Source organism: Podarcis vaucheri (genome assembly GCF_965113315.1).
Source record: "Podarcis vaucheri genome assembly, chromosome: 3".
NCBI classification, from domain to species: Eukaryota; Metazoa; Chordata; class Lepidosauria; order Squamata; family Lacertidae; genus Podarcis; species Podarcis vaucheri.
In genome coordinates, this window is record NC_138761.1 from 69,063,004 (window position 1) to 69,077,395 (window position 14,392).

General features: G+C 43.8%; 1 protein-coding gene and 1 long non-coding RNA gene across 11 annotated transcripts in view; one reads left to right on the forward strand and one right to left on the reverse strand.

Annotated features, from left to right (window-relative positions):
- Positions 1-14,392, forward strand: part of TRDN (triadin) — a 203,476-nt gene that overhangs the window by 32,090 nt on the left and 156,994 nt on the right. For all 9 annotated transcript variants that reach the window (XM_082216111.1, XM_082216106.1, XM_082216112.1 and 6 more), the window contains 3 exons: positions 5,059-5,196; positions 8,368-8,397; positions 10,821-10,850. In XM_082216111.1, the coding sequence (XP_082072237.1) occupies positions 5,059-5,196; positions 8,368-8,397; positions 10,821-10,850 (198 nt within the window). The remainder of the gene's footprint in view (positions 1-5,058; positions 5,197-8,367; positions 8,398-10,820; positions 10,851-14,392) is intronic.
- LOC309528607 lies at positions 4,355-10,910 on the reverse strand. Of its 2 annotated transcripts, none has more exons than XR_014217836.1 (3): positions 10,788-10,910; positions 6,619-6,691; positions 4,355-4,489 (listed from the first exon to the last, which is right to left on the reverse strand). It is a non-coding gene; the product is annotated as an uncharacterized lncRNA (long non-coding RNA). The 2 variants fall into 2 exon arrangements; XR_014217837.1 differs by having other exon boundaries at positions 10,793-10,905.

A 14,392-nucleotide genomic window follows, 5' to 3' on the forward strand; every position in this document is an offset into this window, starting at 1 on the left:
TATCTATCTATCATCTATCATCTACCATCAATCTATCTATATCTATCTATCATCTATCTATCTACTTCTTCTTTCAGCATTTTATTTTAACCTTCATTTTCTACCTCTTTTTGAGAACCTTTTATGGTTTTCTTCGAATAACTCACAAATTATGTGGTATATATTTTAATTCATAAGGAGCTTAAGGTGCTGAAGTGGTGGTACTAGTATTTGTTGTGAACATTAGGTATACAGTTAACAAGAAAACATATTTGTATGTGGTTTTCTGAATACTTAGGTATCACAATTGTGAAAAAGAAAATGATAACGGTATGTGCATAATTGCAGAGTTTAATATTGCTCCTCTGCTGGAAATAAGACCAGACTCTTGTATCTTTAATTTATTACTTATTTCTACTAGTATTAAGACTATTTAATAAGAATATTTACATACTGCCCAATATCTAACATCCTTTGGGTGGTGAACAAGAAGAGCAATTAAACCATAACTATTAAAGCAAAAATAAAACAACACAAAACTAAAATGCGTAAAAACGGCAGCAGCAAGACCTGTGCTGTGGAGGATCATAAAGTAGGTGCAAGGGGAACCTATCTAGGGAAGACATTCTAGAAACAAGGTGCCACTGCCACCAAACAGGACCTTAAATGGTGAGGACAGCCTGAGAGGGGCCTCTGCAGATGACCTAAGAGTCCAGGAAGGTGACAGTATTTGAGGTGCTCTGGACAAAGCTGTTTAGGAGTTTAAAGAACAGCATAAACACTTTGAAATGAGTCTGGTGTAGGTGGAAAAGTACTAGTTGAATGTTATTCATCAGCCAGCTCCAGTAACCCTATTTTGAACCAACTAGAAATTCTGAGCTGTTTTTGAAGGAAAGGAAACCCCAAGTGCAACATATTGCAACAATAGTTTGCATATGGGGGCATTTTGGCAGGTGCCTCCCCAGAGTACGTCCATGGTGTTACAAATGTAAGAAGAACTGCAGTTGCTGAAGCACTATTTTCTATTGCATTTGGTTACCTTGCTTGAGCAGAATAATAATAATAATAATAATAATTGGTAAGGCTAAAAACTAGAGGTGGGTTTGAAAATTCAACACTCCTGTTTGAATTCTTGTATCATGGCAGGCACACAATCAACACTGAGCTGCCTCCCCACTTCAGTTCTGCTTTCACTCCAAGCCCTGCACCATCTGCTACCTTGTTCCCCTCTCCCAAGGCAAGGTGATGGGAAGAATAACCATGTTGAAACAGGATGAGATAGCAAGTGATGCAGATACACCCCTCTCCTCCTTCTGATGGAAATGGAAAAGGGGGGAAACCACCAAAGAGGAATTCAAACAAATAGCCAGCACATGTAGACACAAAGTCAGAAAAGCTAAAGCACAGAATGAACTCAGGCTTGCTAGAGAGGTTAAAAGCAACAAAAAAGGCTTTTATGGGTATGTTCGTAGCAAAAGGAAGAACAAAGAAACTGTGGGGTCACTCAGAGGAGAAGATGGTGAAATGCAAACAGGGGACACAGAAAGGGCTGAACTACTCAATGCCTTCTTTGCCTCAGTCTTCTCCGATAAAGAAAACAATGCCCGACCTGAAGAATTTGGAGCAAATGATTCAGCAAAGGAAACACAGCCCAGAATAACTAAGGAGATAGTACAAGAATATTTGGCTAGTTTAGATGTATTCAAGTCTCCAGGGCCAGATGAACTGCATCCAAGAGTATTAAAAGAACTGGCAGATGTGATCTCAGAACCACTGGCAGTCATCTTTGAGAATTCCTGGAGAACAGGCGAAGTCCCGGCAGACTGGAGGAGGGCAAATGTTGTCCCTATTTTCAAAAAGGGGAAAAGAGAGGACCCAAATAATTACCGCCCAGTCAGTCTGACATCAATAGCAGGGAAGATTCTGGAGCAGATCATTAAGCAAACAGTCTGTGAGCACCTAGAAAGGAATGCTGTGATCACCAATAGTCAGCATGGATTTCTGAAAAATAAGTCATGTCAGACTAACCTGATCTCGTTTTTTGACAGAATTACAAGCCTGGTAGATGAAGGGAACGCAGTGGATGTAGCCTACCTTGATTTCAGCAAGGCATTTGACAAGGTGCCCCATGATATTCTTGTAAAGAAGCTGGTAAAATGCGGTCTTGACTATGCTACCACTCAGTGGATTTGTAACTGGCTGACTGACCGAACCCAAAGGGTGCTCATCAATGGTTCCTCTTCATCCTGGAGAAGAGTGACTAGTGGGGTGCCACAGGGTTCTGTCTTGGGCCCGGTCTTATTCAACATCTTTATCAACGACTTGGATGATGGACTCAAGGGCATCCTGATCAAATTTGCAGATGACACCAAACTGGGAGGGGTGGCTAACACCCCAGAGGACAGGATCACACTTCAAAACGACCTTGACAGATTAGAGAACTGGGCAAAAATAAACAAGATGAATTTTAACAGGGAGAAATGTAAAGTATTGCACTTGGGCAAAAAAAAATGAGAGGCACAAATACAAGATGGGTGACACCTGGCTTGAGAGCAGTACATGTGAAAAGGATCTAGGAGTCTTGGTTGACCACAAACTTGACATGAGCCAACAGTGTGACGCGGCAGCTAAAAAAGCCAATGCAATTCTGGGCTGCATCAATAGGAGTATAGCATCTAGATCAAGGGAAGTAATAGTGCCACTGTATTCTGCTCTGGTCAGACCACACCTGGAGTACTGTGTCCAGTTCTGGGCACCACAATTCAAGAAGGACACTGACAAACTGGAACGTGTCCAGAGGAGGGCAACCAAAATGGTCAAAGGCCTGGAAACGATGCCTTATGAGGAACGGCTAAGGGAGCTGGGCATGTTTAGCCTGGAGAAGAGGAGGTTAAGGGGTGATATGATAGCCATGTTCAAATATATAAAAGGATGTCACATAGAGGAGGGAGAAAGGTTGTTTTCTGCTGCTCCGGAGAAGCGGGCACGGAGCAATGGATCCAAACTACAAGAAAGAAGATTCCACCTAAACATTAGGAAGAACTTCCTGACAGTAAGAGCTGTTTGACAGTGGAATTTGCTGCCAAGGAGTGTGGTGGAGTCTCCTACTTTGGAGGTCTTTAAGCAGAGGCTTGACAACCATATGTCAGGAGTGCTCTGATGGTGTTTCCTGCTTGGCAGGGGGTTGGACTCGATGGCCCTTGTGGTCTCTTCCAACTCTATGATTCTATGATTCTATTCTATGATTCTATGATTCTATGATAAGTGATTCTGGCCATGTCTTCTGTTGTTGGGGCATCATTGAGCTGAACTACAATCCCTGTGATCCCCATCTGTAAATGACTTTGCCTTTATAATTTGCTTGAAAGAGGAGAAGCCTTACAGACTTCACCTTTAAAATCATTTCCCACCTGCTACCCCAACCCTTCACCCCATCACTTCTCTTCCCGTCAGTGAACCCCACCACCACCACCACTTTGGGTGAGTAAATGCATCAATTGGGCGATATGAATGCTCCTTTCAAACACTCTGAACTTCCCTCAAAGGTTTTTGAGCATTCAGTGGGCTTGATTGATTTTCAGGGCAGCCCAAGGCTCCTGGAAGAAGGCTCAGAGCCAGGGGATTTGTGGTGGGACGACTGTGAGTGGTCAGAGGGAGAAGAGCGAGCAGACTGGGAGGAAGAGGTGTCAGGAGCAGAAGAGGCAACAGGGTTTAATGAGCAGGAAGAGGTTGTGGCAGAGAGCAGTGCAGACTCAGAAGCTGAGTGCAGGCAGGCTGTGGAAGAAGTCTTTTCATCCTGTTGCACCCAGCTCTCCTCCCTTCTGGTATCCCGGCACACACAGAGAAATGAAGAGGGAAGAGGAACAAGAGGCAAGAAGGCAACGCCTAAGGCTGCTGTGGAAGTAACCAGGAGAGGAGCCTTAGAGAGCGGAGGGAAGGTGTGGACCTTCAGTCATCGCAACTGCTTCATTGGGGCAAGACCTCCTGGCAAGAGTTGCTGAGACTATTAGGCCTGAGCTGTGATTTGTTCCCTTGAATAAAGATTTAACTTCACTGGCCTTGGGTGATTTATTGTTTTATTGCTGACCTACCAACCTGGACACCCAGGATTGTATATGTATGTATGTATGTATGTATGTACATGCGTATATCTCACATACCATTCCTAGTGCTATTCCCCTTTTGTTTACCACAGTTCTGCCTTCCGCAGGCTCCTCCCTTTGCACGGTTGTATCACAGCTGACTTATAAGTCTCTTAATCAGATTTTGTTTTTCATTATATTTTATTTTTCATTCCATATGTTTTATACAGTATTGTACAAATAATGGAAGCATAACAATGGTTTATTCCAGTCTATACCAGATACATAGACAGGCTTCCTCTAGGCCAAAGTTTTGGTTCTCTGAAGATGTGCAAATAGAATCCATGTGGCATTTTAATAAACAGCAAATTGGTTCGGGTTGTATCCATCTGTGGAATGGGAAGCAAGAAAGTTTGTTTCCTGGAAGACTGAAGAAGAATATCTGTTAGAAGTTGAGTTGCAATGGCAGAATCACTAATTCAGCAACAAGCCAATTGGGTTTATACTAACGTGACTTCTGATCTTAGCTACCCTGAGGTTATAGGAACTGAGCTGAGGTAGTAAAGCCGTCAAATGGTAACCAGATTATTTGTTAGGGCACTTCACTTTTTAAAGATACTCTTCCTGATCCAAAACAAGGTCTGTGGTATCAGGTACGCAACAACCTGCCTGTGTATTTAGCATATCTGGCCAGGGGCAAATTATTGGTGCCCTTAAATATGCTCACATTTTTGTGGATCACATCTGTTGTCTGCAAAAGAAAAGGCACCCACACATTTAGGATTGCTTCATCAAAGTCAACTTTTTAGAGAATTCAACTTTTTTTAATCAAAAAGCTATCAATCAGTCAGTCAATTTTTTTTAAAAAAAGTGTTCATTAATTTTCCAATAAGAACATCTAATTAACATATCAAATCAAATCCAATAAAAACAAATCAGTCAGTCAAATTAATGTGTATTATTTCCCAAACTTCTCTTCTTTATATTTTGCATTCAGGGCAATCTGTAAACAAGCTCACCACTGATCCACTGAGACTCGTACATGGTGCAGTGGAAGAAACAACAGACTGGGTGTATGGCTTTCTTTCATTATTGACCGACCTCATATTTGAAGATGAAGATGAGAGCGAAAGAGGTATTCTGATGCTTTCAAGTGATTGGTTTTGTACAGCTGCATTCTTATCCTGCTGTCCAGTAGGGTCAAGCAAAATAGATAGCTAAGAGGCAAGAATTCACCAAGTGAGCACTATAGCCTGACAGCTGGCCTCTCATTTGAATAGCTCTTGTATGGTATTTAATGCTCCATTTATGGAAAGGAGGCCAGAATTACAATGTTGCTGTTATTTTTACTTAAAACTCTAGTTGTGCTAGATTATACAAAAACTGGAAAAGTACAATGCAAGCATACAGCCAAAGAATTAACTTCAAGGAGCAGTAGCAACTATTCCCAAGGCTCTCTACTTAATTTTGTATACCCTTTGAGCAATGAATGGGCACTGGATACATTAGAATTCAAAGACCAACCTTGTATTTGATACTGAGCAGTAGTTGGCATTGTGGCTGGAACTGACAATAGCAGTTGAGTTCTAATGTGCTACCTGTGGTCTAGGCAATAAAAACACTGGCCGGAATCCAGGGAAACTGCACAACTAACTCTGCAAGCCCAAAGAGGCTTTTGATTATTTTGTTGCAATGTGACAGGGGCTACTTAAACAGAAGAAGTAAAAAGCTGATATCTGTTGTCTCCTGTGCAACTCTAATGGAACTCCTTGGCACATAACTAGCACTTTTTAAAACCTTTTGTTAATTTCACTTTAAAAACTCCTGCAATGCAGGTAAACATAGCCAGCAACTTGGGCAAAATAATCAAAAGCCTCTGTAGGCATGTGTTTCTATTGCTTTAGGATTGTAATTAAAATGCATTACCCCTGACTGCAGTCTACTGTGACACTCTGTTAATGGAACATCAAAAGATAATCAGTTTTGTAGTGGATAGGTACTTGGGTCACAGGTGACGTATGTAATGCCTATTATTCAGCCAGTAGAACATAAGATTCTTAATCTCAGGGTCAAGGGTTCGAGCACCACATTGGGCAAAAGATTCCTGCATTGCAGGGGGTTGGACTAAATGACCCTCATGGGCCCTTCCAATTCTGTGATTCTAGTCATTACAGTGGTACCTCGAGATGCAAACGGGATCCAAATGTAAGACATGACTGCGATTGCGCGGGTCGCGTTTCACCGCTTCTGCGCATGCACATAACATCATTTTGACCGTCTGCACATGCGTGAGTGGCGAAACCCGGAAGTAATGCGCTCCATTACTTCCAGGTTGCTGTGGAGCGCAACTCAAACGCGCTCAACCCGAAGCACATTCAACTCGAGGTATGACTGTTTTCCTTTGTAGCTTCAGAAAGCACTCTTCAAAAGAAATACAATTAAAACCCAGCTGGAATTAAAAAAATGAGTTCCTCCAAATAAGATTCATCAGTTTGAAGTAGTACCCAGTTTTTCCCACCACAGAGCTCTTAAATAAGAATTACATGTGAATACTAACCAGCAGGTCTTGCTGACACTAGACCCTATTTTGTTGTGTACTTCTGCAGTTCCTCAATATAATCCTTGACAAACTTGAAATAGAATTTTTAATTTTTTAGTTTTGAATGCATCAACAATAGGCTTTTGAGGCTCTGGTCTAATCTCAGAAACTGCTTCTGGGGAAAAGCATACTATGTATAAATCATGAAATAAACACAAAGGTAATGCAATAATGCAAACACACTTGCAAAGGGAAACGTGAACATTATAGAAAGCCTGTCATAATTTATCAAAGCCAAGACAGCTAAGAACAATAACTTCAGGGCTACTTTTATGACTTTAAGAACTTCACATTATGAACTCCTCCTAGAAAATCTGGATTGGGAGATTAACTTTTATCAAGCCCTGAATCTGAAAGAGATCCTATACCTTTTAAGAGTTAGCATGGAATACATTTTTGTTTTATTTTTAGTTTTGTTCTACATTCTAAAAAGGATATGGTCTGTTTGGATTTCAGTAATTCTAAATTTAGGAAGAAATATGTGATGACTCAATACATGATGACTAGTTCTTACAGTTTCACATTTCAGGTTATCAAGGCATCAATGTTCTCTTTGGGATCCAAAAATATGGGGAATTTTGCAGTCCCTTCATCCAACTTCACCCCACCTGAGTTGGGGGAGTGGTACCTTTGGGGGAGCACAAAGAGTGCTATTGGAATAGGAAATTGTGGGAGGCAGTTCCAGTGTATGTGACCCACATGTATCTTGACCCACATGGGTATAATGTTCAAACTCCCATTAAGCCTCTCATTATGTGCGAGCCCAAAAAAGCTACAAACTCCGTGATCTACATATGAAAATAGAAGCATCAGAAAAAAAATCTCTCAGTCTTTCTATTTTGATTGTCGAACTCATAATGCTTGAGTGCATTTAAATATGAAGATAACCCAGATGGAGTTATATATATATATATATATATATATATATATATATATATATATATATGCTTTCGTAGATTTTCACGGGTACAGGAATGTAGGTTTTGGTTTTGGTGTCTTCGGGTGTCTTACCGTGTAAGAGTCGGGGTGTCTGGGCGACGTTTCGACGAGGTCTCACTCGTCATCTTCAGGCTGGTGCTTTCGGCTTCTTGTTACTGGAACAGAGCAGAATCTGGTGTTTGAGTTCCTATAAATACTGTTGAGGGGTGTGGTGTATAGCCTCCAACGTTCTGGGCAGAGAGGAAGTTCCTAGATTAGTGTGCCTTTTCTTCTTTTGTTCCTTAATTACTTGAGGGATATCTTGAGTGATTTCATGAGTGATATTCTGAATACCACTGGGTGGGTCATTAAGTGTAGATTAAGTGTAATTAAGTAATCTACACTTAATGACCCACCCAGTGGTATTCAGAATATCACTCATGAAATCACTCAAGATATCCCTCAAGTAATTAAGGAACAAAAGAAGAAAAGGCACACTAATCTAGGAACTTCCTCTCTGCCCAGAACGTTGGAGGCTATACACCACACCCCTCAACAGTATTTATAGGAACTCAAACACCAGATTCTGCTCTGTTCCAGTAACAAGAAGCCGAAAGCACCAGCCTGAAGATGACGAGTGAGACCTCGTCGAAACGTCGCCCAGACACCCCGACTCTTACACGGGAAGACACCCGAAGACACCAAAACCTATATATATATATATATATATATTGCTAATATATGATTATGCTGCTATTCATCTGGTTATTCTTTTCTCTCTTGGTTTAGGTGAAGTGGCGCCTTCCTTGAAAATAAAAGGTTGGTTTTGCACATCTTTATAAAAGGTCACATGCTTTGTTTGATTAGATGGGTATTAGGCAGGAACAATGCAGCTGTATGCTGCCAGTGCTTATTGCTAATTACATACATCTTTCTACTAATTGAGCATCCTCTCTGTAGATTAAAATCATTCGCATGGCATGTAGGATAGTTTGTTCCTGTGCTGTACACATGGAGTATCAAGCTGGACTGCTGAATGTGAGTGTCAAAGGGATACTGCTTAATGGAGACAATACATGCACACAAGCTACTAAGCTCCAAAGGGTTTGCAACTAGAGTTCATTTTCAGAGCATCCTATGAAATGCTAACCTGCAATAACAACACCTGAATTAGACTGCTCTGTTTGTTTGTTTTTTCTGGCAGAGTTCCCATATCTTTAGCAGCCTGGCATTTATTAATTCAAGAGCAGATTCCCTCCACCCCCTTCACTGTATTAGGAAAAAGCATATTGGATTCTGCCTATTTTCCAGCTGTTATAGGCAATAAGCCCCAAAGAAGCAGGAAAAAATGAGAGATTGTTTCCCTAAGTCCCTTGAACAAATACACAGACTGACAAGCAAAAGAGCATGGCAGAAATACTTGGGAACTCATTGCTCAAGTCGTCAGGACTTGTTATCTTAACAGAACAGAGGGGAGACTAGAATGAAATGAAAACAAACCCACATTTTTATTTGGGAAAGTCTGCCCTTAATGGTTCCTGATCCGTTTTCAATCAGATTGAACAGCCTCCTATTGGCACCAAAAGCCTTGGTCCCTGATATTACAGGACACCTTACTGAGTGCTGAAGAGGGACAATTTAAATGGTACAGAAATTAGCACAAAAAATGTGCCTGTGCTATCATTCAAAGCTTATACCTGGCCTTGAGACAGTGCAATATACCAGTGTTCTTCAACCTTGGGTTCCTAGATGTAGTTGGACTGGAGCTCCTACCACCCCTGACCACTGGCTAAGCTGGCTGGGGATTACATGAGTTGCAGTAAAATATGGGGGATCCAAGATTGAAGAACACAATACAATATACTGAGCAGGGATGGAAAGGAAACATGGTTGCCAGAATCAACAGAGGACATGCCTTCTGTTCCTCTTGTTGTTATACAGAAGGAAAATAAGCAGTATCAGGTATAGTTTGCTGTATGTTTGAATTTTGAATATACATACCACATTTTTTTTAGCTGAATGCCAGCAAAGAAATAAACTGTGGGCTTGATCCAGAACTCTACCCATGCTCTACTGGAAGAAAAGGAGGGAGGAATATTCACTAATTCCCCTCTTTCCCCTATAGCCCACTGGATGCTCAAAACAAACAAACAAACAAACAAATGAAACTCTTGTGGGGGGTTGGGAGACCCTCAAGAACAGCAGGAGCCTCTGCTGGATCTCAGTCCTTCTTCTGTGAATGGAAGGCGAGTCTGGATCTAACCCTATAACACATCGTATAACATAACAAGTGTCACTTCTCCTGAAGTACTATGACAGGAAAATATCAGCTTCTTGAAGATCTCCCTCCTACACAACTATTTAAGGCACAGAAGAGGAGTACTGTAATGTAATATATTGAATCTATTGAGCTAAGAGGAAGTGAGAATGAGGTAGGAAGAATCAGCCAACAATGAGAATTCAAGTTCAAGTGACATGCGAGAGTGTAGCAGAGCGAGGGTGGCTCAGCTCCCGCCTTCATGAAAACTTCAGACAGGAGAGCTATGATCACAAGGGGAGCCATTCTGATTTCTGCATTCCCCCCCCCCCTCAGATGGGAATGTAGAGCTGAGATAGGTGGATAGGGCCTTCATTTACAGCAGGGGCGGTGGTGAACCTGTGCCCTGCCCCCAAGTGTTGCTGGACTACAATTCCCATCCTTGACCACTGCCCATGCTGGCAGGGGCTGATGGGAGTTGGAGTTCAACAACAGCTGGAGGGACACAGGTTTCCCATCCCTGTTCTATTGCCTAGCCAATCCCTAACACATTATTGTATATTTTCCTGTGCCCAGGTATCAGTTCCTATCTCACTATCTCAGAGATACTAATACTAAAGCAATGCTTAATGGTAAAAGAGAAAGCATTGGCAATTAGTACCCTGACTCTGCAGAAGAAGATCCCCTCTAGGTGAAACCAAAGGCTCATCCTGTCTAGCATCCTGATCTCACAGTAGCCAACCAAATGCCTGTGGAGAACGTGAGAGCAATAGCCATCTCCTGCTTGTGTTTCTCAGCACAGTGTCTCAGATACAAAAGGTAGCCACTAATGCATAACCTCATCCTCTATCCATACAGAAGTGGATCCAATATAACTTACTTTTACATGAACAGCTTATGCCTGGAATGCAGAAGAACAGTTTATTGAAATATACCTAAACTGTAAACTAACCTTACTTTATGTTTTCTCTCTCTCTCTTTTTAGAAGGAATCCAACCACCGGTCAAAAAGAAAGGTAAGCAAATTTCAAAGCTAGTTTAGTTTCATCTTCTACCATAAAATTTCAGATGTTCAAAAATGAGAGGATCTATTTTCCAGCCTTATCCCTGCTGAACTGCTTCACTGCCGTGGGCAAGAGAGCTACCTTCAGAAAGATAACAATGGTAGAGTGGATATAACATATATGGATAACATGTGAGATTTTGCCTGAGAGAGAACTGTTACAACTGTTAGGAGCCGAGTTAAAGGGCAGTTGTGGCATCATCAACCAGTGTATCCATTTTTGCATGACCAAGCATTCTAAACAGCAATTGCTTAATTGGCCTATTTTGCAAATTTCAAAATGGCTATAAGATATTTAATTTGGCCTATCAGGTGGCAAGGGCAGTAAAAGGGGGGCGGGAAGTGACAAGTTGCAGGATGTAGAGGCCAAGAAAATGGGCGAGGAGGCAAAGCCAAATTTTGATGGGCTACCTCTAACCCAGCTACAGTTCATCTCTATGCTTATATTTAAATGTATATTTAAATATACATTGGTGGCTGACTTCAGACGGAAAGGCCACAGCTGAAATAGAAGTGGAGGTGGGAAAAGGCAAGAGACTGATCTGATGAGGCAGAGAATGGAGAGCAAGTGTGGAAGGGGAGAGGAACAAAGGAAATAAAAGTGGCCAAAACCAGCTGGGAAGAGAGGTTGTGGGGTTGACAGTCATCCACAAACTCCATAATACAGCTGCACTGTGAGTTGGGGAAGGCCGCTCCCTCCTCAGGCTAATTCCACCTGGCTCAGGGGCCGGGGCCCAGACTGACTCACCACTGCCACGGCTTTGGGAGGCCTCATTGAGGCACTGTGACACTGCTGCTGCTGCTGCACTGTGGGTGTTGAGGAAGGCCGCTCCCTCCTGTAGTGTTTTAAAGGGGTTTTTACTTTTTACTTTGTTGTACCACCATGAACGGTGGTTTTTATTGATGTATTTTTATTTTGGTTTGGTTTGGTTTGGTTTGGGGTTGGATATTGAGTGGGGTGGGGATTTGTTTTGTTTGGTACAATTGTTTTTGGTTTGATTTGTTTTTCTATTTTGTACATGGAGGTTGGTTTGAGGCTCAGGATTGCTACCGTAGTGGGGCGAGGGAGGTATGGCGGTGGGGGCAGATGTCATAGGCGAAGGGGATCGAGATACGGATATGCACGTACCCCTTCCAATCTGCGCCCCATCCCGAGGGACGAAGGTAGGGTGAGCAAGGATTACTCACTTCCGTCACTGGTGTTGTGCAATGCCAGGTCTATAGGCAACAAAACCGCCACCCTGCGAGATTTCTTCACCTCGCAGGGGGTTGACCTGGCTTGTGTGACGGAGACCTGGGTACGCGAAGGGGCAACAGTTACCTTACGAGAAATGGCGCCCCCGGATTTCTCCGTCCTCCACCAGTCGCGGACTGTGGGCCGGGGGGGAGGGGTGGCATTATTAATCCAGGAAGATTGTTCTTTCAGGGCTCTACCATCGCCATCTATCCGGCATTGAATGTGTTGGCCTAGTGTGGAGCTCCGAGGTGAGCTTGGCTGCCTGGCTGGTGTACCGGCCACCTAGCGCACCAGCAGCCACCCTGTCACACCTGCTGGAGGCGGTGGCCGGCTGGGCCTTGGAGTTGCCTAACCTATTGGTATTGGGGGACTTCAACATCCATGCTGATGCCACTCCCTCCTCACAGGCTCTGGACCTGGTGTCTTCCATGGCGACACTAGGGCTCTCCCAGTTTGTTTCGGGCCCCACACATCAAGCAAGCCACACGCTGGATTTGATCTTGGGCATCGGTATAGATGTGATCATGTCTCCTTCGATGAAGGTGCCATGGTCTGATTACTACGCTCTGAAAGCCAGGATTGATTTTCCAGCCCCACCCTGCTTAGGTGGCGAGCCAATTTGGGCTCGCCCGCAGAGGCTGATGGACCCTGATAGATTCCGTCAGGCCTTGCGGGACCTTGTTCTCCCTGGCGACTCATTGACTGAGCTTGTTGAGGGCTGGAATATCCAGCTCCTAGCAGCCATTGATGAGATCATACCTAGGCGGCCTCTGCGACCCCGCAGAAACCGGGCTCCCTGGTTTACTGAGGAGCTTCGGAAAATGAAGCGGGACCTCAGACAGCTAGAGCGAGTATGGCGGGGTGCCCGTGACAGAGCCTCAAGAACATCTTATAGGGTTTTTATGAAAACCTATGAGATGGCAGTGAAGGCCGCTAAGAAGTCCTACTTCTCGGCCTCCATTGCCTTCGCTAGCTCTCGCCCGGCGCAATTATTTAGTATAATTAGGTCTTTGGCGTCCCTTGAAGGACAGCCAAATTTAAATAACAATTTGACACACAGCTGTGAGGCATTTGCGAGCTTTTTTGCGGAGAAGGTCCTGTTGCTCCACCATGACCTCCCTGCCAATTTGGATACAATAAAGGAACTGGAGGCCCCTCAACTGTCCTCGGGTCCAGTATTGGACCACTTTGACCGGATATCCCCAGCCGATGTGGACAGACTCCTCCAAGCTGGAAAGCCCACCACCTGTCCTCTTGACCCGTGCCCATCTTGGCTGATTAGAGCGTGTCCAGACGAGGTGTGGGCCCCCTGGGTCATATCATCAATTTAGAATCATAGAATCATAGAGTTGGAATAGACCACAAGGGCCATCAAGTCCAACCCCCTGCCAAGCAGGAAACACCATCAGAGCACTCCTGACATATGGTTGTCAAGCCTCTGCTTAAAGACCTCCAAAGGAGGAGACTCCACCACACTCCTTGGCAGCAGATTCCACTGTCGAACAGCTCTTACTGTCAGGAAGTTCTTCCTGATGTTTAGGTGGAATCTTCTTTCTTGTTGTTTGGATCCATTTCTCCGTGTCCGCTTCTCTGGAGCAGCAGAAAACAACCTTTCTCCCTCCTCTATATGACATCCTTTTATATATTTGAACATGGCTATCATATCACCCCTTAACCTCCTCTTCTCCAGGCTAAACATGCCCAGCTCCCTTAGCCGTTCCTCATAAGGCATCGTTTCCAGGCCTTTGACCATTTTGGTTGCCTTCCTCTGGACACGTTCCAGTTTGTCAGTGTCCTTCTTGAACTGTGGTGCCCAGAACTGGACACAGTATTCCAGGTGAGGTCTGACCAGAGCAGAATACAGAGCAGACCAGAGCAGAGACCAGAGCAGAATACAATTTGTCCCTTGGCACCAGGATATTCCCAGGGGAACTGAAGGAGGCAGTGGTGTGTCCGCTCTTAAAGAAAACATCATTAGATCCCTTAGATCTATCCAATTACCGCCCAGTTTTGAATCTTCCATTCCTGGGTAAGGTGATTGAGAGAGCGGTTGCTGAACAGCTTGGTAGGTTTCTGGATGAAACATCGGCTCTGGATCCATTCCAGTCCGGCTTCCGTGCTGGTCATGGGACCGAGACGGCTCTGGTCGCCCTAACAGATGATCTCCGCAGGCAGCTGGATCGAGGCGGGTCGGGGCTGCTGATTCTCCTAGACCTGTCAGCAGCCTTCGTCATGGTCGATCACGAACTCCTGAACCA